Source organism: Primulina huaijiensis, unplaced genomic scaffold, assembly GCF_012295235.1.
Source record: "Primulina huaijiensis isolate GDHJ02 unplaced genomic scaffold, ASM1229523v2 scaffold25443, whole genome shotgun sequence".
NCBI lineage: Eukaryota > Viridiplantae > Streptophyta > Magnoliopsida > Lamiales > Gesneriaceae > Primulina > Primulina huaijiensis.
In genome coordinates, this window is record NW_027356198.1 from 533746 (window position 1) to 557397 (window position 23652).

The 23652-nt window shown below is 33.5% G+C and overlaps 3 protein-coding genes across 3 annotated transcripts; 2 read left to right on the forward strand and 1 right to left on the reverse strand.

The window, feature by feature from the left end:
• Positions 1-6: 6 nt before the first annotated feature.
• Positions 7-8014, forward strand: LOC140967630 (chloride channel protein CLC-e-like). Its single transcript, XM_073428249.1, has 7 exons — positions 7-336; positions 639-1029; positions 2035-2235; positions 2752-3218; positions 6223-6774; positions 7150-7355; positions 7653-8014. The coding sequence occupies exons 1-7, from the start codon at positions 160-162 to the stop codon at positions 7699-7701; spliced, it is 2043 nt and encodes a 680-aa protein (XP_073284350.1). The 5' UTR covers positions 7-159; the 3' UTR covers positions 7702-8014.
• Positions 8015-8214: 200 nt separating this feature from the next.
• Positions 8215-11695, reverse strand: LOC140967631 (probable leucine-rich repeat receptor-like protein kinase At1g68400). The gene is made up of 3 exons (XM_073428250.1): positions 10633-11695; positions 9593-9976; positions 8215-9229 (listed from the first exon to the last, which is right to left on the reverse strand). The coding sequence occupies exons 1-3, from the start codon at positions 11534-11536 to the stop codon at positions 8616-8618; spliced, it is 1902 nt and encodes a 633-aa protein (XP_073284351.1). The 5' UTR covers positions 11537-11695; the 3' UTR covers positions 8215-8615.
• A 1665-nt stretch (positions 11696-13360) lies between these two features.
• LOC140967469 (transcription factor TCP7-like) lies at positions 13361-14858 on the forward strand. Its single transcript, XM_073428002.1, has one exon. The coding sequence runs from the start codon at positions 13536-13538 to the stop codon at positions 14352-14354; it is 819 nt and encodes a 272-aa protein (XP_073284103.1). The 5' UTR covers positions 13361-13535; the 3' UTR covers positions 14355-14858.
• Positions 14859-23652: the final 8794 nt, after the last annotated feature.

Here is a 23652-nt window from a genome sequence, read left to right on the forward strand (position 1 = left end):
TACCAACCCCGAGACTCTTTGTGTGGATTTTATTGCTCATCGTCATCCACCGCCATTCCTCCACGCCTTTTTCGTTGCATTCCCCCCCGAATAGCTCGGTATGAGGAGGAATTGGAGGAAGAGAAGAAGCTGGAGTTGTTTAATGACGATCAATCATCCATGGCTGCAGAAGTTGCTTCTTATCAGGAAGCTGTATTGGTCCCTGGACCTGACGAGGATAGCGATGGCAATAGTGATCAACCGTGGAGATTACAATTCGGTGGCGATTCCTCTATTTTATCCGCTTGCTTTGTAGGTCTTTTCACTGGAATTACTGTTGTCCTCTTCAACTACGCGGTACAAACCAAATTTCATCTACCAATTTTTTTTATCAGTTTCATGGCATTAAGTCCCTAACTTTTAATTCTTTGTTGCCAAGAAAGTTTTTCTTGCAGTCTCACCTATATGTATTATATGTTATTGTGACGCACTGCGCAGGCTAAATCTGCACCTTTCCCCTCTCTTCACACCTTGTATATTAACAATATTAGATTTCGGAAATATATTTTCGGGCATTGAAGATAAGCTGGAAGATTGTAGTTAACTTAATCGGGTGTACGTTTTTACGACCCTACTAACTGAAAATTATTACCTATCAGGTGCATGAAATACGTGACTTGTGCTGGGATGGAATCCCAAATCAAGGTGCTTCGTGGTTGAGAGAGGAACCTCTTGAAGCAAAATGGGCACGCGTAATCTTTGTTCCAGCTTTTGGAGGACTGGTAGTTAGTGTGTTGAAAATGATTCAAGCTGCTATAGATAATTCAACTCGTGGATCTGTCGTATCGAACTTAAGATCCGCACTAAAGCCAATTCTGAATACCGTGGCTGCTTGTGTCACACTAGGAACAGGGAACTCATTGGGACCAGAAGGACCAAGTGTTGAAATTGGTGTCTCCGTTGCCAAAGGAGTGGGTAGTCTTATTGATAGAGGTGGTCAAAGAAAGCTGTCACTCAGGGCTGCAGGGTCAGCTGCAGGACTTTCCTCTGGTTTGTCGTAATCATATTATACAAATTATCATGTCCTTAATATATTCCTTATGCCGTATTACTAGACCACTGAACTTTAATTTACTATATGTCTGAACCAAATTTCTGAATACATGTCTGTAAAAGGATGATGGCCGAGTAGCTGACATTGGAAATGAATTGTCTAAGATGGTAACGAGCAGTAATGTAGAAAAATTATGACCAAGGGCTCTTCTTTTAAGTTGTTGGAATTTGTCTGTTGTTCTTATTAATCATTTAAATATTGTAAAACTGATTGTGCGAAAAAAAACCTGTTCTTTTCGTTTAATTTGTAAAATTTATGCAGTATATAAAGTGGAATTTATAAGAAACAGACAACTAAAAATTTAAAATCACAAAATTTGAGGATAATTTTCACGCTCACAAGTCTCTACTTCTAGGACTAGACATTTGAGATATAACCTTACTTTTGGAATGTTTTTTTTTATAATGGTCATTTTTCAAATATCTCCTTGTAGAATTGACTGAGAAAATCGTCAAAAAATAAAAATAGGCATGTTGGGATTCATATTAGGGCATAGAGCAATCTTATTTGCAGGACTATATAGGGTACATCTGCCAAACATAGTTTCTTGATGTACCTAAAATTGTTCTTTCCTCTGTAGATGTCTCACGGTACATTTATTCTGTTACCATCATTGGTTGATAATCCAAAAACATAAGGTATTGTCGCTTGGCTGCCAATGGAAAAGTTTTTTGGCCTTACGTGAATTGTTATGAGTTCAATGTTCATATTCTCCACATAAGAATATAAGGAGAAAATACGTTCATAATAAGATGATACTGGTCATCTAATGTCTCATTCTGTTCTCATTTTTCAATTCCTAATTATGGAAATCTTTGTTAAATCTCTCTCGGACTTAATCTCGAGAGCTCGCATAACACTCTATTACTCATCGAGGTCTATATAAGTCAGATGATAACCTAGTGTCACTTTAAAATTTTCATTTTTTTTGCTACGTTAAGGATTCAACGCTGCTGTTGCGGGTTGCTTTTTTGCTGTGGAATCGGTTTTGTGGCCATCACCCACGGAATCATCCTTATCCATAACGAATACAACATCAATGGTGATTCTGAGTGCTGTAATAGCTTCTGTCATATCAGAAGTTGGATTGGGCTCTGAGCCAGCTTTTGCCGTTCCAGTCTATGACTTTCGTTCTCCAAGTGGTAACTGTTTAAATTCTTTTTTTCTTCTATTTTTTATCTCATGCTGTTGATTCTTCACTAGTCACGAATAATGTAGAGGCTTAATGTGTTGTACATGGACTCTGACGTATTAAAGCAGTGATTATTTGGCAAAATTTTGGCGCTTCTTTAATACTGTTGAGCGCACGTCTGTTGCACTTGGAAATATGATTCATGAAACAATTTTAGCACCAGAGTAGAACTCATTGCATCCTTCAGTGCCTGAAAAGCCATTACAGGCTCTGGAACCCAGCTGAACTGCCCTTCTTCAGCAGCCATCTTATAGATTTAATCACCAAGCTTTGAAATATTAATGATGATGTGATGATGAATTCATCTGATTTATTCACGATATCTGATGTCATTTCACTTTCATATGTATCATTATCTGCTTTCTTACTACACTTTACTGTCAAATTATTGTACAAGGAACTATTCATGAGATTTTATTTAAGGAATTTAAGGTTTAATCTTTTAAATGTTCTCTTGTCAGTTCAGAACTGCCGCTTTATTTGTTGCTGGGGGTGCTATGTGGCTTGGTTTCAATTGCCTTATCGAAGTCCACATCATTTATGATGGTTTTGTGTGATGAAATTAAAAGAGATGTCGGGATACCAAAAGCAGCGTTCCCCATACTTGGCGGCTTGGCTGTTGGGCTTATGGCGTTGGCATATCCTGAGGTTTTATACTGGGGATTTCAGAATGTAGACCTTTTATTGGAATCTCGCCCATTTGTGGGGGGGCTCTCTACTGGTCTATTGCTTCAGCTGGTGTTAGTCAAAATAGTAGCAACTTCTTTGTGTAGAGCTTGTGGATTAGTGGGAGGTTACTATGCCCCATCTTTATTTATTGGTGCTGCTGCAGGAATGGCTTATGGGAAAGCTGTTGGTTATCTGTTTTCAGTATCAAATGAAATCTTTCACCTATCAATCTTGGAAGTTGCTTCCCCTCAAGCATACGGTCTGGTATATATAAATTTCCCGAATTGCATAATGGGTATCTCGTTACTCTTATAGTTTTTTGAGTTCCACAGACATTTTTAATTTTTAAGTTTCTTATAGTACCTGCATAGTTACCTATTGGTTTACTCTTTCTTCCTGATTAACATAGCAATATACAGTCCAAGCCCCAGGGTATGACATGCCTTCCCTGGACTAGAACATTCAGTGTAACGACCATGGTCATAGGTTGACCCAAAATGAGTCTCAGCCCATACTCATGCATCATTACTGTTCATGGGCCGTAGGCTAGTCCAGGATGAGCTGTAATCCATGCCTATGCACCGTTGGTACTAACACTCTAGTAATCTAGGTACTTAAGCCTCAAGGTCCTTGGCTCGAGTGTCAGTATGAGAGCCCAATACCCAATTTAAGCTCAGCCCATTTAAATAAAACCCAACCCATTTGAGAAAAAAAATAAAAAGATAACATATCGCTTAATTCAAAGAAATAAATATTTCCCCATCTCTGCAACCCGCCGCCTTTCTCTCCTGTTTCTGCAGCCCTCACGCAGGGCTGCCAGCAGTTGAAAAAGTAGCGCAGCAGCCCAACAACCTTCTTCCTCCAGTTTTAGAGTCTCTTTCCTGCAATGAATCGGAAGATTTCGAGCTCGATCAGCCCTGTTTCCAGCACCTGTGCGCGCGAGTTTTGATCCAGTTTTAGGTAATATTTTGGCTTCGATTCTTAGTTGTTCTTGGTGGATTAGTTTATATAAGTGAAGCCTTAAGTTTTTCTCAGCATATTTTCTTCCGTGAACAGTATTTCTGGTGAGTCACCTCCACGAGACCATCATTCTGCGTTTAAGCTTTGATTCTTGAGGTATTAAACTTGAAATTCCAGATTTTAAATCGTTTTATAGGCTGTTGGGAATTCAATTTTTAACTGCTCCAATTTAATTTGTGTAGTCGCTGGAAATGCATTATATTGAGGAATATAACAAATTTATATTGTAGGTTATATCGTTGGACGAGTTTAAGATTTGGAGTCATCAGAAAGTCCTTAAGAATTACTCTAGTATTGTAACTTATAGTTGAGGTACGCTCAAATCTATATTATTATGACGCTTATATCGGCGTGTAAGAATACCCAGTTGATGTTGTTTGTTATTATGTGCCTTAATGTTTATCTGATGCATTCATGCATTAATTAATTTGGCATATCATATTGAGCCTTGACTTTTTTTACGACGATTTATGTTGATTATGTTGAGATATATTGAGTCATCAGAAGGACGAGTGTGATAGGATTAGCCACATTCCCAGATGACAGCTAGTGACGAACGACTTAGCTCATCGCATTCCCGATGCTACGTGCATGGACAAGCGGCGATTTGATGCTGCATTCCTGACACGGGTGACCGCTATTACTGTTGTTGATGCTATTTGTTTGGACTCCGTTTGGTATCCGTATTTCCGTTGCTACCATTCATGCATCGGATAACGTTGCATTTTACTTAGTATTATTACATGTCATTTATTTATGTCATAATTTTACTGGTTTGTCGTACTGGGGTCCGATCCCTGTTTTTTTTTATGTTGTGGTTGTTTTTTATGCCATAACAGGTTATTCCAGGGAATTTGATGCGTCTGATGGAGCGTCAGCGAGTGGTACCCAGTAGTTGCGTCGGTTTGTGTCAGAGTCCCCAGATATCTATATATATTATAATAGTTTGATACTTTTGCCAGTGAAATGTCCTTTGTAGCTATATTATGAAGTTTTTATGTTGTTTTGGATTTGTTTGTGATATGTGATATGTTGCGTCTAGTCCTGGCCAGTACGGCTGTAAGATATTGGTTTGGTTGACTGTGAACTTGATGTTATTTTCGAGCGTATATTGTTGTTGTGTTTTTTTGAAATTTTTGGGATGTCCTATTTATGAGAAGTCATGCCAAAATTTATGGAGGCCCAGATGAACATTTAAACTTGTTTTCGCTTTTTAATCTAATTAATCCTTGTTGCTTGATAATTAAATATTAATTAGAAGCACGGGCCGTCACAGTCGGGGTAGGCGAAAGAAAGCACTTTCCAGAGGTGAGATATTCTATGAGTAACGGTGCATGGACATGGGACGTACTAACCTACGGACCATGACCAATAATTGTGCATGAGTATGGGGTTGAGGTTCATGTTATGTCAGACTATGGTGCATAGTCATTACAAAAAAATGCTACGGCACATGGCCAGTAGTGGTGCATGAGTATGGGCTGAGGGTCATGTTGAATCAGCCTACGACCCATAGTCGTTAAAAACAAGGCTACGGCCCATGACCAGTAGTGGTGCATGGTAGGCTGGCCCAACCTGAGCCCTATACCCATGCACCACTATTGTCATGTATTGTAGGTTGGTCCAACATGAGCTATGTACCGTCATTCATAAAATATCCCACCCATGGAAAGTGGTTTTTTTCGGTTCCCCTTCATTCAAACACAGACCTCCAGGCTTAAGTACTTAGATTCATAGAGTGTAGTGTTGGTACCAATCGGGAGTGGTCCAGGCTGGAATAACCTAGAGCACATGACCAGTAGTAGTGCATGAATATGGGCTGAGGCTCATGTTGGGTCAGCCTAAGACCGATGGTCGTTACATTCAGTATTTGATGTTTATAAAAAAAATTCCAATTCTAGGTTGATATTGAATTGTTCCAAGTTCTTCGAAGATTATAAAATTTCGTCTTTCTTTTTTTGTTTGTTTATCCATGGCCTTATTCATCTTTGTTTAGGAAGGAAAGTGATGGTTTGCTTACGGTCAGAAATTTTTCTCTAGACACTCAACTTGCAAACCCTGCAATGAAAATGAAGTTCAGTTGAACAATTGGAAATTTTCGAAAATGAAAATCCTTAATTTTTTCTATATCAACACAAATCTTTTTGCATGAGGAATCTCTGCACTGCATGATGATGTCAAGTCACATTCTGTAACTTTTTTGTGTCTTCAGGAGTAGTATTTGAATTTTGAATGTTTTTTAACACAGGTTGGCATGGCCGCTACTCTAGCTGGGGTATGCGAGGTACCTCTTACCGCAGTTTTGCTTCTCTTTGAATTAACACAGGATTATAGAATTGTTCTTCCACTTTTGGGAGCTGTGGGTCTGTCTTCATGGACAAAAGCCCTATCAACAAGGAAAAGCACCATTGATACTACAAGAGAACCGAAAGATACAGAGTTTGAAGCAGCCGCACCAGAAAAATATTCTGATGTCACAAGTGTTCAGAACTCTATTTCTTCCTCTTATTTGGATAAATCAAATGGAAGTAGTATTTGTGAACTTGAGAGTTCACTTTGCCTTAATGATGATTATGATGACGACTTGGCAAATGAAATTCTGGTTTCAGAGGCAATGAGAATACAGTATGTCACAGTATTGATGAGCTCTTCTCTAACAGAAGTGGTGTATCTCATGCTGGAAAAGAAGCAATCCTGTGCAGTAATAGTGGATGACAAAACTCAGCTTATTGGTCAGATCACTCTCAGTGATATACAGCAGTTCATTGAATCATCAAAGATAAAAAACGAGAAACCTCAGGTAGCACTTATAATGCAGACAATAATATAACATGTTACTTTTTTTTCAATCTTTCAGTTAGCACGTGTGACATTTTGAGTCTTGTGCCACACATACGGTACTTTCCTTATTTTGGTTGCAGAGTACATCCTCTCTTGGCTAGCCAATGGAGCTGCCTTCTTTGCATATATAGAGACGTGACCATCTTGTATAAAAACACAAACATTCACTCTCAATTATAATATCCTTTGATGTCACAGAAAAATATGAATAGTTTTTTTTCAAACAAATAGAATTGCACATGCTTTTTCTATGATCAGTTCCATATTTTATTGTTAAACGTCCTGCTTTGAAGTTATCCAAATGACATTGGATGTTTGGAAATTTTGAATGCAGGTACTTAGAGTATCGAAACTGTGTTCCTCCTATGCTGAAAGGTGTCGTGTAACATGGACAGTAACCCCAAACACAAGCCTCCTTACTGCTCTAACTCTTATGAATAAACATAAATTAAGCCAAATACCAGTTATCATGGAGCATGTGGATTCTGGAGGTTGTCCTGTTGGCCTTTTAGACAGAGTGTCCATTGATCTTGCTAAGAGGTATAATAGCATTATCATACACAAGCATAACATAATTTTGGAAATATAGTATCTATGAAGTTACGTGATGCATCGATTTCAATGTTGACCTGAGTTATAAGGGTGAATCATTATCAGAAAATGGTATGATATATTTTAGTATTATGGAATTGATTTAAATACTCATCGATGGATCTGATTGAATATTTGATACTTCTATGATTAATTTATTTTGGTCCCCAATTCGAACATGTTCGGTATGTATATGGTGAAGAAATCTTTGCAGTTTTTCACGTGTGTTACCTTTTTTGGACACAGAGCTTTTACAATCCAGGAGGCTCTCAGCTGGGAGAAAATGAAAAATTGAGGATGGAACTTTTCATTCAGTCTTGCAAAGACAATTTATAGATTTTTATGGTAAGTAAAATATCTACTAGTTGCAGCATTATCTTAAACTTTATGGATGATTTACATATTTGTGAAAAGTCAAGATTGCGGGAGAAGTATGTATCATTAATTCTTTCTTGATTTATACTTGATAATTATTATGATATCAAGTGACATTAGGGCTGGACTACAAGCCTCTGTATAGGTTGCAACATCTAAAGGTGTTGGAGTCATATCAAGTTTAAAAGCTAATGTGATTAATAGAGTTATTGTTATTTGTAAATGTATAAAAATGAGATGTTTTGCTCAAATTGGTCGGATAACGGATAAATAATGATAATCCCAATATAGATATAGTTACCTCGGTACTTCTTCATATGCTCCTAGTTTCAAACTTAAAAGACCTGTCACCAGAGATGAAATATATACCTGATGATTATGTCTTCAGCATGGACTTAGACTGGAATGGCTGATTTTCTGTATTTTTAGCAGCATTTTTGTTTTCATTTTCCCACATGTAATGTTTTTTACTACATCCAAGTTTAAATGCCTGACACAGATGTTATTTAAGAACATAGATTACGAACAAACAAATTCCAAAATAAGCACAAGCAGGAGTTCTGTTAGCAAAATGGTTCGAGTGTCTTTCGTCATCTGTAATTGTGCTCGAAACTGAACAAATGCTTCTCATTTAACTTCGAACAATAACAACAGAAAGCGTACTGCTAGGATGTTGTAATGTTGGGGACTTCACTTAGAATTATTTTTATGTGTCAAAGGATTGGACTAGTGTGACTTAATTTCCTCGTTAGAACGAAATATTTACGTCTGTAAATAGATTTTGTCCAGTATGACTCAATTAGTAGCCAATGGATACAAAATTACAAATCTTAACTAGTTCATGTGGTGATGAAGCATGTCTCGTATCCTACTGGAGACCTGGCTCATCCCAGGCCTCCTTTCTGGCACCATATCAGTGCACTCTAGAGCTATATTCGTGAGCTTTAGCATTTCATCATATCCTTCCTTCTCCCCGAGTATGTCCACATCCAAAATATCTGTCGACCAATCGTTGTTTACAGCTGCTCTAACCCAACTTGATAGATCGGTAGCATCACCTTGACCCTGATCACTACCAGCACTACTGCTGCTATCTGATCTTGTTAAAGGGTGTGGAACTTTTCCCGTTACGACTTCTAATAGAAGAATACCAAAGCAGTATACATCTGCCTTGTTAGTCGGCTTCTTTCCCGACAACAATTCTGGGGTTTTTCCCACTGCCAGCTTCTGGGGTGTGGCTAGAGGTAAGAATCCATAATCTGTTAGCTTTATTCGAAAATTGCCGTCGTCTAACCGTTGGATGAGAACATTAGAAGACTTAAGGTTTCCATGTATCACCCTCCGCGAATCCAAGCATTGATGGAGGAACTCTAGAGCCTCTGCTATATCTTTGATTATGGATAATCTGGCATTCCAATCCAAGGGCGTTCTTCCAACTCCTCTGTTCTCTGCGGTTAATATTTTTAACAAAATATATCCAGTCAGAATAAGTAGCAAGCTAGGCGTCAACACAAGTAAATAATGATGGTGGAGTTGTTGATCCATCTATGTGCATGGATCAAGCTCGATGGTTAAGGAACTATAGTGATGCGCCAATGGCGGTCCGAAGAATGTAGCATAGTTGCTTTGGTCACATGCCACCGTTGTGCATGTACTTAATATGCTGCAAAATTTAAATATTAATCTACCGTCACTTTAGTTTTGCGACATTGCATTGTGACTGAAATGATGGTCAGACCACCAGCACGGGTAACGGAAATCTTGTACATCTCCATACTACTTCGCAATGAAACATCAAGATTAGTACTAACCGTGCAGAAGGCCGAACAAGTTGCCATCAGGAACGAACTCATAAACAATCAATTTCTCCTCTTTCGAGTAGTGAAACGCGATAATCTCGACCAGGTTTTCGTGTTTCACATTCCCCAGCAAATGCATCTGTTGCGAGAATTCTTTCTTGCTCAGTGTCCCTATTTTGAGCCTCTTCACAGCCACGATCAAGCCACATTCCAAAATAACCTTGTAAGTGGTACCCATCTTCCCCGGTCTCCCGATAGCTTGAGCTGCGCCGCGCAACAAATCATCCAAGTCAAACAGTAGGGGTTTATCAAAGAAATTTAATTCCATGTGTGTGCTTTCTTGTTCTTCTGTGAACTCGGGCCAAGGCCTTCCTTTATCTGAGCTCTCCCCAAGGTCTGCAGGTTGTATGAATATACAGGTTAATATTAATCAGTAGATTGAATTAGGCACTGCTAATTTTTGAACTTCGTAGTTTGTATTTCCTTTTCTTTCTAAAGAAAATCTATCGCGTCTACTCTTTTTGCACGGTTTGTCTGTAAATATATTTTCATTCCAAACATTTTCTTTAATTAATGTGTTGCAACATACTTTTGAAACACCAAATTGAAATAAAATTCTGTAATAACATTGAATCATTTTAATTTTCCTTCATATATAGGATCATTCAATCGACATTACATGCAAAGCGCTTTAAAAAAGTCAACATAATTTGAAATACATGTCTTCTAACTTGCTTCTTTTTTATGTTATGGTGTAAGAACATGATATGATACACCAAGGATAATTCAAAATTTTCAAATCAACGTGTTCCTTTTTACAATTTTTTCTTTTAAAAGTAATTTTACTCATCTCCGAAATCAATTTTTGTTCATCTTTAAAAAGGTCTCTCTTAATGGCTACCAAAAACGACACGACCAGAAAAGTTTATAATAATTACTTTCCAAAAGAAACGTGTATAATAATTGATGAACTACGTATAAATTTTTTAAAAATACACACACGTACACATATATATAAATTTCGTCGATTTAAATAAGAGACAGAAAGAGACCTTGAGGCTGCTGTTGCTCGTGTTTTGTTCCTCTTCCTTGAGCAGTCTTCCTTCTGCAATAACATAGGAAAATCAGACCCATGCATAAAGGAATAAGAACTGCCGCCGCCACAATCACTACGATGCTCCATAATTTGAGGCCGCGACCGCCATTTTTGCCTTCCGATGGAGGCCATGGAGCCTCAGGAACAGGCGCAGGAGCAAAAGGAATTGGATTAGGACAAGGGTTTAACCCAATTATCACTGCTCCCCCACACAACCCAGAATTATTATCAAATGAACTCTTCGTAAATCTCTGCAGAACAGGAGTTTCAGGAATTTTTCCATGTAGATGATTGTGGGAGACATTGAAAACCACTAAAGATTGCTGATCAAAAGGAGGAATCAAACCCGAAAGCTCATTTTCTTGAAGCTCCAATCCGATTAAATCAGGTAGGTTTATATAACCGGAGGGTATATGTCCCGAAAACCGATTTCTCGATAGGAAAACGTGCTCCAAGTGTACTAGATTTGTGAGATTCGGAAGAGGGCCATTCAGGCTATTGTTTCTGAAGCTGAGTTTGGTCAAGAACGTCAGATTCTGTAACAATGTCGCGGGGTGAAGGGAACCTGTCAAGTTTATCCCTTCAAGAACCAAATGCGTGACATGCCAATCGGAGCATCGGACTCCAGCCCATCTGCTACTATTGTTCTTATCACATGGAGGTCCAGTCCAATTCCGATGCAGATTGAAGAAACTCGAGTACACAATATCTCTCAGTTGAATCAATGCATCCCGCTCTTCCGGGAAGAACTCTTGGCTCGAAAGAGCGCCTGATGATGATGCTGATATCGAAACAAATAAGAAATATACGCTAACTCGAGCCGCCGCTGTTGATGTGTGATCATTACGAACAGGTAACATACTGGACGAGATCTTCTTCAAGAAATAAAATGTCGTTGCATTACATCTTCCGATCCCTCGGTCTTCTTTATTGTATTGTTATTACTACAATTTAGTTTGACGAAACAGGCTATGTGAAATAGTTGGCAATGATTCCAATTTCTACTCCTGGAAAGCGGACACACCAAAGTCTTCTATTTTTCTCTCATGATATATGTATAGGTGTGCACGTTTGTGATATATANTGTGTGTGTGTATATATTTTAACAGTGGCGGAGCGACATGCACATATATCCGGGCTTTATTCCCGATGGCCCAATTTTTTTTAAAATTTATATCTAAATTTTGTATAATTTTGTAATAATTCGACAAGAAAATGGAACTACTTGCGAACTCTTTTATCATAATATCCATCTTATGAAATTGGAGCTTCCGGTACTAGAGGTTTAGATTTGAAGCATTGATTTTGGATTATACAGCTTGAAAACATGTAATTTATTAAGTGGGATTTTGAAGAAAAAAAATGTCTTTTCAAATAAAATATAAAGCGAATTTTACATTACATTACATATTTGAATGTGTTAAAAAGAAATGCTTGAGTTAGCTACAAGCTATAAGTAACAACTGCTCTATGTTTATAGATTCTTGGCTATATTTTTCCATGGGAAAAAATGAAATAAAGAAGTACATTAATTGAGCATTTGTCAAACAATTTTTATATCTAAACATGTTATTTCATCTTCATGCCATATCAGAGTTTGTATTTTGCATAAAATATTAAATTACATTGCTCGAGTCGTTGAAGAGATTCTTTCTTCTTCTTCTTTTTTTTTTTTTACCATTTAATGGAAGTATTTCCATAATTTTAAGGAGAATTAAAAATATTTAGGGGAATTACTTTTTTTATGTAATTCGAACCGTAGTTTGGTTAATTAGTTGCTGATGTGGAATTAATAAATTGTATAGAATATTTAATTATTTTGATGATGAATTGATTGGTCGGAATTCTCACTTGATTATTTAATTAAGCTAGCTAGCTAGCTACTACTCTTTAACTAGCATACGTATATATCTAATATCAGCGTGATTGATACTTGATAGGGTCGGTTAATTGTATCATATTATATTATTTCTTGATAATATATTACTAATAATAATATATTATTATTTGAAATTTGAACTTTTATTGAATTTAATTCTGAATAAGTAAAGGTAAAACGATGGAATTGTCTGATTGATTAATTATTCTCTTTACGGTTCAACAACTGATTGGAGGCTAAATTTATTATATGCTAATTAACCTGATTACACAATCAAATTTTTTATGTTTGGTTGTTGAACAAATATTTATTTAATTCATTTTTATATTTACTTAACACGTGTTTGATTAAAATTTAATTTCTTTTGTTATGATGTTGTATATATTAAAGATTAATTAAAATATATGCACATTTTTAAAACAAAGAATGATTAGATTGAGAAAACATAACAAAAGTTGTGAATTATTAATGAGATGTTATTTTTAAGATATTATTCCAATAATATCCGATAGATCATATATATTGATAAATGTCTAACTGTAAATGCAATTTTGGAATCATGTCTAGAATTTCATGTTATCTTTATGTGTATCTAAGAGTGGACATTTATCATATTCGTGATATTCGATATGAATATCATAACATTTTGTAATCCGAAAAAAGTGGAGAAAGTGAAAAAAATCAAAAGTTTAAAAAGGGCCATTTTGTAATAAGATTGATGAGGGGCTGAAAGTGTAAATAAGGAGACGAAGGTGTAACAATCCTATTTTAAAGAGGTACGTAGAAGAGTGGAGCCCACATCCCATGTGCCCCTCTTCTTGACTCCACCAGCTACTGTCCCTCAATCATTATTCATCTCTCCCCTCTCCTCCGACATTGATTCAATTTCACTAAACTAAATTAAATCTACAGTTTTTTTTTTCCATTTGGAGCCGCCATTGAAGCAGTGCGGAAGCTCTCTGCTACTGAATTCTACGGCTATGTCAACATCCGCAGCTGAGGGTAACAGTGGTGGTAGAGCACTAGCCATTCATGATCCTACTCATCGCCACCACCATCCCACTAGCAGCGACGCCACCGACTCCACCGCTTTGACGGTCAAGAAGAAGCCACCAGCCAAGGACAGGCACAGCAAGGTGGACGGACGCGGACGTCGCATCCGCATGCCTATCATCTGCGCCGCCAGGGTGTTTCAGCTCACTCGGGAGCTCGGCCACAAGTCTGACGGTCAGACCATTGAATGGCTCCTACGCCAGGCTGAGCCTTCCATTATCGCCGCCACGGGAACCGGGACCACCCCGGCTATTTTCTCCACTCTCTCCCCTTCGTCGTCCTCCGCCCTAGAACTCAAACACGGCCATTCGCAGCAGGTCCTCACACCGACCCCCTTCATCCTCGGAAAGCGCCTACGCCCCGATGTTGATGATGACCACCAACACAACCATCTGCCGAAGGAAGAGTCCACTTCCGCCGTCGGTCCCAGCGTGCCCACAGGAGGATTCTGGGCTCTACCTGCCAGGCACGACTTCGGCCAAGTTTGGAGCTTTGCTGCCGCTCCTCCAGCTGAATTTTTGGCCGCGGCCGCCGCTAGCAACTCCCCGCACCACCACCACCACCACCATCACCATCACCACCAGCAGCAGCAACTGCATTCCACGGCTTCTTTGAGTTTCTTACAGCAGCAGCAACCTCTTGGGCTCGGGGAAGCATCCGCTGCTAGGGTTGGCAATTATTTACCAATAGCTCAAGTTCAGGGACACCATCTCAACTTGCTAGCTTCTTTATCCGGTCAGGCCTAACAATCCTCCGAACAAACAAGGGAAGATGATAATGTCAATTGAATCACTAGTGTTCCAACCTGCACCATAAACGTGAATCCTCCATTAAAGACTTGACTCAATGAGCTTGCTTGTGTTAGTTTTAGTCCGAGTGCTTGATCATCTCGTGATCAATATATCTACCACAATCTGTATCTTTAAGACATTGTCTTTTGTGCCTTTGTGGTTGCTCCATGTGTGTCATGTTTCTTGAAAGAGACAAGAAACATACAGAGAATTCCGATTCTCACCTGCAGAGTTATTTTGGTGTTGGATATTCGATTATCGCATTGTGATTTCTTTTCTTTTCTTTTCTTTTCTTTTTTGGTAGGATGTCGAAAATTCGATGTCCAGTGTGCTTATTTAGATTCGAGAGCGAGTGGTATTTGTAGTTTATTTTATGTATATTTGCTTTTTGGTCGATTGGAAACACTCCCATTCGTGTAAGATTGTACCACCAATAAATGGCACCAAACCCCTTCTTCACATCCTTCATGGTTTTCACACACATATCTATTATATATATAAATATGTGACTTTATATGTGAATTTTCATTTCTCTCCTTATTGATGACTTGTTTTATTAATTGTTTGTTTTTAATGTTGTCTATCTTATTAATTGCTTGTTTTTAATGTTATTTACCCACATTATCAATTTAGATTTATTTATTTATTTTTTATTATGTAAATTAGTAGTTGATATTTTTTATGTCTACTCACATTATAATATGTTATTTTTAATCAAATGATTTATATTTTTTTATTTATATTTTCTTACGTCAATTAAATTACTTAAAATTTAAAAATAGTTCATTGTTGAATTATGAATTTTCTTTGGTGTCTTATTAATATTTTTTTCATGTCCTCATTATTTATTTTGGTGACTTTAGCTATAACTTATTAGTTTTAAAAAATATTTTTTGCAAAAGAAAATTTCTTTAATAAAATATGGTTAAAAACTTTATTACATTGTTGAATTATGAATTTTCTTTGGTGTCTTATTAATATTTTTTTTCATGTCTTTATTATTTATTTTGGTGACTTTGGCTATAACTTATTAGTTTTAAAAAATATTTTTTGCAAAAGAAAATTTCTTTAATAAAATATGGTTAAAAACTTTATTGTGATATACCATTTTTATAAAAAAAAAACTTCTAATTTTTAAATCTCTTTAATTGTTACAGTTGGCTAGAATTTATGTGTTTAAATAAAAAAAATTTTGAACCAACATTTTTTTGTGGTTTATATTTATAAATTATTTGAATAAAACAAGGTAAAAGATCGTTGTGATTAAACCCGTCAATTTGGATTGGGTTCGTCTATTTGGCCCACATCGTCAAATAATTTAAGTGTGTTGGGTTGAAATTTTGTCAACCTATTTAAATGTGGGACTAAATGAGCCCGGACGAGTTTGTATTAAATATCAATATATCTACTATTATTGCTTTTCAATCATGAATTCCTCATATAAAGGGGAGATTATCATCTTGATATTAAAATTATGATGTTACTATTAATTGCTTGCTTTTATTGTTGTATACCCACATTACAATATATTAATTTTAATCCAATGATTTAATTTTTTTATTTTTCTTTTCATTATGTCAATTCAATTAATTAAAGTTTAGAAATAGTTCATTGTTGAATTGTGATTTTTTTTTTGATGTCTTATTAATTTTTTTTTCATATCCTCGTTATTTTATTTTATTTTTTTTGTGACATTGGCTATAACTTATGAGTTAAAAAATTTTTTTTTTGCAAAGATTTATATTTAAAATTATTTAATAAAATATTGTTAAAAAATTTATTATAATATACCATTTTTATATAAAAAAAAAGTTTCTAATTTTTAAATCTCTTTACTTATAATCGCTGGCTAGAATTTATGTGTTTAAATAAAAAAAAATTTCAACCAACATTTTTTGGCGGTTTATATTTATAAATTATTTGAATAAAACAAGGTAAAGGATCGTTGTGATTAGACCCATCAATTTGAGTTGGGTCCGTCGATTGGCCAACACTACCAAACCAATTTAAATGGGTTGGGTTGAAAATTTGTCAACCTATTTAAAGGTGGGCCTAAATGAGCTCACACGAGTTTATATTAAATATCTATATATCTAATATTGTCGATTTTCAATTATGAATTCTTCATGTAAAAGGGAGAATATCATCTTGATTTTAAAATTAAGATGTTAATATATTGTCCATAAATTGTGGGTTGTTAAGATATTTTGGTAGTCACTGAAAATTGAGTGTCAAAGTTGACATTTGAAATGTGTTTTTGGATTCCTGACAATATATATGTTCGTCAACATATTATTTTTAAGTTATTTTTATCAGTATTGTGAATAATAAACACGTTTATTGAAATAAATAAGTATTATCATATCTTTAAATTAATATATACTTTCATGTTTGACGTGTTCTGAGTCTTAGCAAAATGTGGAACAGTAGATTCAAGCAAACGAATACACAAAGTCTGGTGCGAAACCAAAATTATGTGGTAACAAGAATTAAAATATAAACAAATAAATTTTTAATAAATTTATCGAGGTTAAGATGCATAATAAATCTTATATCATAATATATAAAATTTCAACCTTATAAATGAAATAAATCATACATATATGAAATATACAAAATTTTATAACATATACAATCAGGTAATTTATTTTAATTGCATTTTATTCTACAAAAATTCTTGTCAAACTCAGTGATTGTGGATTTAACATCTATTAAATCAGCAAACTAAAGAGCGTGTCAATTAAACTAATTGAGTAATCACATATTCTTGAATTTCTTAATTAATTTTTTATCTTGAAAATTTGTTTCATTTAATATTTTAAATTATAAGACACCGTTACTATAACTAAAGACACTTTTTTTTAAATGTTCATAAGGACTCAATCACTAACTCCTATAAAAAAACATTTATCGACATACTATATTGAAAACATTCTAATTAATTTGGCGCATTTGTTAAAAATTTTCTAATGAATTAAGAAAAATTCATTTACAATAATCATATTTAATCTTTTTGGGCTAACACAATTTATTTTTATGAGATATTCATCGCAATTCTTTATTTGTATGTTAATCTTTAAATCTGAATTATGATGTATATTGTTTTTCTAAAAGTTCTTAAATAATGATTTAATACATTTATTCGACACTTCAATATTGACATTTTAAAACATATTAATTTTATATTATTTGCGTGCATCACTTCTAATCATGATTATAAAAATTCAATAAAAATTCTAAAAATGAATTAGGTAAAACATAAAAAATTACACAATTAATCAAAAGACAGGAAATAAAAAATAAATAATTGTCTATTACCTATAAACTATTAATAACGACTTCTAAATATTGAAGTCGGTGAGAGTGGAGGCCACTATGTACTAAAAAAATAAAAAATTAATGCTTGAATGAGTCACACTGCAAAGTTAGTTAAATAAAAACGAAGGACAAAGTTGGTTAATAAAAATATTATAATGAGACTAAGTTGAATGAGACACATATATATAAGTATCTCACTTGGTCTCACCTTATGTTTTGTCACTGTACAAAGCGAAAGTTTATGCACTGTAGTGTTCTACATTTTCTTAATTTTTCTCTTGATTTCAAATTTAATTTCATCATCTATTGGTCTTTAAAGATATATTAGAATTTTTTCTAAACATTTAATCTTAGGCAAAAACTTGTGTGAGACGGTCTCACGGGTTGTATTTGTGAGACGGATCTTTTATTTGGGTCATCCATGAAAAAGTATTACTTTTTATGCTAAGAGTATTACTTTTTATTGTGAATATGAGTAGAGTTGACCCGTCTCACAGATTAATATCCGTGAGACGGTCTCACATGAGACTCACTCATAATCTTAAATGTGATCAATTAACCAAATAATTATTATACTTTGTATACAATAATAAATAGATTAATATTTTTGAAAATATAAAAAGTAATATATTGAGAAAAAAAAAAAAAGAATGTTAGAATTAATACTATAATTATCTAATGTCAATATTAAATTTAACATCCTACATTCGAAAATGTGTTTATTGAGATAAAGACTATGATGATAAACTAAAAATAATAATTTATTTATCATTGTAACGTAATAATAATGTGATCGTTATTCGGAATCAGAAAATGATGTACTTTGACACACACACACACACACACATATATATATATATATATGTATGTATATATATATGATTTTTTTATTTTAAAATATAAATTTTCAAATAAATGAAAAATGATTTTTTTTTCATACTACTTATGTAGAATATCAAGTATATATTCTACTCAAATGTCTTATAAATTCATATGATATAGTAAAAGGTTATTTGCATGAACTTATTTGTTGAGTGCAATAATTGATCATGTTGGGTAGAGTAATTAAAATGTTGTGCTTGAACTGTTGTACTATTTAAAATATTTGATTTGCACTGTTACCATAATCTATAGGTTTTGATATAACAGTAAACGCTTGAGCCTACAATTGGTATCAGAGCCAAGATCGCGACTTTGATTTTCATTGATTGCAATTGGTGCAATTATTAGGAGATAGATTGTTTGGTACAATAATTGTCCACGATGGGTAGTCGCTTGAGCTGTTGTATGATTCAATTAAAGATTTGACTTGCATAGTTATCATCAGTTATAGCTTTTGGTAAAGCGACAAACGCTCGATCCTATATTATTCGATTGTAAAGCTAGAAGAAACATGTTGCATCAACTTTTAGTTTTGAATTGATCCCTTACATGTTACTCGATTTTTAAATTTAGAAGCATTCTACAGTTTTCAAATATTATTATATATTGAATTATAATTTATCCCTTTCAAATTGGATAAATATAAAATAAAACTCATGTAAATATTATTAACAAAAACATTTAAATGAAATATTGGATTTGTCGATAATCAAAATAAGAAATAAACAAATTTTGATCCTTGAGTGAGAAATAAGATATTTAAATAAAGTTATAATTGCCACAATGAAATAGTGCACCTACATGCATTTATCACTGTATTTTGCAACTAAAATGTCAAAAAAAAATCTCCACATATTATTTTTATATCATATTTAAAATAATTATGAATCCTAAATTTTATTATTTTGAGTTGGGTTTTGTTATGAAAAATCATTGTGAATAAATTGAATTTAAAAATTCTTATATCTATGTATATCACATATTAATATATCAACCTAAGTCCATGTAATAAAAAACTACAAAATGAACTTATTCATCTTCAATGTACACAAATTATATAGTAAAGATATATGACATTTAAGACAATGAAGTAGAATAAATGTTCACATATAACAAAATATATACACAAGAAAAACAATAAATAAAAATATTTTTCTAGATATAAATATATTTTCAAAACTTTTTATAATGAGTTGGAGAAAATAAAAGAGAAAAAATATTAAATCTTTTGGGCTACACAAAAAAATAGAAATGAAAGAAGTGTTTGTCATACTATGAATTCAGTTTTCAAATTAAATGTATACTATAAAGTTATATTTACCGTTCAAACTTTATAAATGCAATGAATTTTTCTCAAGATAAGAGTACACAAATGTTCCCGTTAAGATATTTAAACAATTAGAAAAATTAAATATATTATTTTTCTGGAGGTAATATCAATATGACATTAGTAATTTGATTGTGCTAATTATACTTATGAATTGATATGAAATATTAAAATAAGTGTCATAAGAGTCAGTAAAAAGATGATTTATTGTCAAAAATATTATTATTATAAATTACAAATAAATGACAACATTTAATCAATATTTTTTAAAATCAATACATCAGTACTTTTTATGTGATGATAGATTGTTATAATAATTAGGGGTGAGCATTCGGTCGGTTTTGTTACCGACCGAACCGAATTAGTAATAATCAGATCGAACCGAAATATTTAGCAATAACCGAACCGACCGAATTAATTTTCATAACCGATGAAAACCGAACCAAATTAAAATCGGTTAATTCGGTTGGTGACCGGATTAACCGATTAGTTTTAAAAAAATTCGTGATTTAACTTTAATTATATATGTAATTTTTTTAACACTACCGTCTACACAAATGCATAAAAAATAAAATCACATACATCACAAATTTTTCTTTAGAATTAAGGCTGATTTTAAAATTAAAAATTAAAAATTTAAAAATATATTAAAATTGATAAATAATAAAAAATTATTAAATAATAGTATTTATTTTATCGGTTAATTCGATTAGCCGATTTCAAAATTTTGAAAACCGTAAGTGAACCGAATTAACCGATATAACCGAAATTTTTTAATTTGAAAACCGAATTTTCGAATTGACTCGGTTCGGTCGGTTAATTCTGTTTAACCGAAATTTTGCTCACCCCTAAGAATAATGTGTAGTTTATATGTTATCAAGTATAAGTGTCTAATAAATTAAAGGTGACTAAGAAAGTAAAAGCATCCGGTAGAAATTGTTGTCAATTTACATGAAAAAGAATAATAATCAAACAACATTGTAAATAAAAAATTGCATATCATTGATTGTCAAAAAAATTATAATAATTGAATATTATAATAAAATATATGCATTATTGAGAGAATATAACAAATAACAAAAGAAAACAATATGATAAAAAAGATATGAAAAAAATTTTAGTAGTCCAAATCTTTTTTGAAAATTAAAAAAATATGTTTGTTTGTTTTTTTCAAATTAGTTACATATGCTAATTAACAAGAATTGTGAAAATTTACAATACTATTATCATTATGAGTTAACTAAATTTATTTCAAAATTTAATTACTTGAACATATGTTTCCTACGTGCAATGCACGTGCATTATTTCTAGTATATATATATATACACACACATACATATACCGATGATGCGTGTCTTTCTGTATCAACTGGATCTTAACTTCGAAAATCTTTATCCAACCGCGCCATTGGGTATCGAATTCTTTTCGAATCGAGATAGGTGGGGTGGGGCCTAATGGCTTACTCATTTGTTGCGATGATACATAGCATGTAATTAGTGCATGTGCGGATTTTATGTGGCAATAAATTATTGAATAAAATTATTTAATTTAAAATATATGAGTAGAATGTATTACGGGTAAATCAAAAGTGCATGCGGTTTGACATTTATGAGTTATGACTCTTAAAATACCTATAAATATAAATGAATTCGTGTAGAATTCCACAAAGAAATAAGGTTTCCCGGAAGGGAAAGTACAGATGGTCGTTTCTTTTCGGTGCAAGCGAAGTATAGCCAAAATGGATCAATTCAGAATTCTTGGGAATTGTAAGGGTATGTTTGGTTTTTTTGTTTTCGATAATCTTAAAAGAATTAATTGTCACTCCGAAATATAACATTTTTGCCTACAAATTAAAATGAATAATTTATACGTTTAAATTATCGATGTTTGCAAGTACAAATCTATTGTCTTCTTATATATTACACAAATATATTTTGTTTTTGGCACTCGTCAAGCCAGATATGTGCAAAAAGACATGGACGAATCGAATCATATTATGTTGCGAGTGGGCGTGATTTGGAGCTACTATAATATAGCCAAATAGTTCCTTAACTTCTGATATTCATATTTGATTAATTATTATTATTATTTTAAAGGGTTGTTGATGGTTAATGAGATAGTACTTAGTATACTCTGATTATATTAATGTAGCAAAACATGAATATTGATTGATAACAATTAGGATAGTAAATTTAGAGTTGTGTACGTACCATTGCTTACAAGTCCAAGATGGCTACTTTTAATGAAGATTACTTAGATGATGCATGTCTTTCTGGAGCCATCCATCTCCAAGCTAAGGGTTGAACTTAATTGAGACAATCCTCGTATATGTTTTCGTTCAAGTGCACAGCCGAAAGGAATGGAACCACAAAGCATATATCCTTTAGGAATAATGCACTCTGCAAGTAGTAAAATGGTCATATTCAGATAATAAACCAGCATTTACCGAAGATATTGTTGTTTATCTTTCTCTCGGTTCTGAACAGCAAGTCGAGGCAAGGATTTTTTTTTGTCCGCAAAACGAAATTGCCTGTATCAAAGTGCTATACTTTGCAGACAATCGTCTCTAAGATTCAATGACTTCGAGTACTCCACATATTGCAGCACTACAAATTCTCGAAAGAAGCAAACAAAAATACGAAGCAACTTTCAAGGACGAAAAAAATTCGAGAAGGGACGCACACACGGTTTCTGACGCACACCAGCGCAGGTTGCTACTGTTAACAAAGTTTATAATATGGACAAGTGTTTTGGTTATGCTGAAATATGAGAGTTGGAATTTACTCAATTCTGAACAATAGAAATTGAATTATGAATGATATTTTTGCATGTATCGACATGTTTATTTATAAAATAAATGGTTAGAAAAATAAAATATTTTTATTTATAATATAATTCTCGGTTTTTAGCTTTTTTTTCTGAGGTACATTCAAAATATTAAAGTTTTTTCAAAAAATAAAACAAAACAAAATAAAAGCCATGGACCGGGTTTTGACAGGGATGCCGGATCTGGGCTTGCATTAGAATACTGATATGACCATGGCGCGAACATAAAAATTTAAAGCCCAATTAAACCGGGCTGGGCTAGAAATTTCTTTAACAAGAAGAAATATTATATATTTAACTTAATAAAATATAATTGTTATGGTGTGTTGAAGTATTTGGATAACCTCACCCCCGAATTATGCAAATTACAGTAATCTCATCTAAGATTGATCAAGATAGATGTCGATGCCGTTGTAGAGAATATTTTAAATGTCTTCGAGTGGGAGTGGTAGGAATGGATGAGTATGGAGTGGTTATAGTTACACCGATTCGTTATTTACAAGATATATTTATCGTCGCCTAGCCTATATTTATGTGATTTTTAAATACACTAACTCTTCGTCTCAAGTTGAATAAATGGATAGTAAATACTATTGCTCTCTCTTATGTACAAGTTGTGAGACAAATATATTTTCCGTTCTTTATATAGAGATCATATATGTTTATTGTTTCAATAACGACTGGACTGCTGACAGTCTGCTGTTGTTGGAAGTGTTAGCAACTCAGAACATTAACTTGAAAACTATTTTTTACTATTTATGAATTATGTTCCATTGTTTTTTGCAACATGTATATCGATGGACTTTCTTGTTGATGGAAATTTAATTTCGGGAAAAAAACTTATGGATGTCAAATATTTAAAAAAACATTTTACTAATTTTTTAGATTATTTTTTTAATA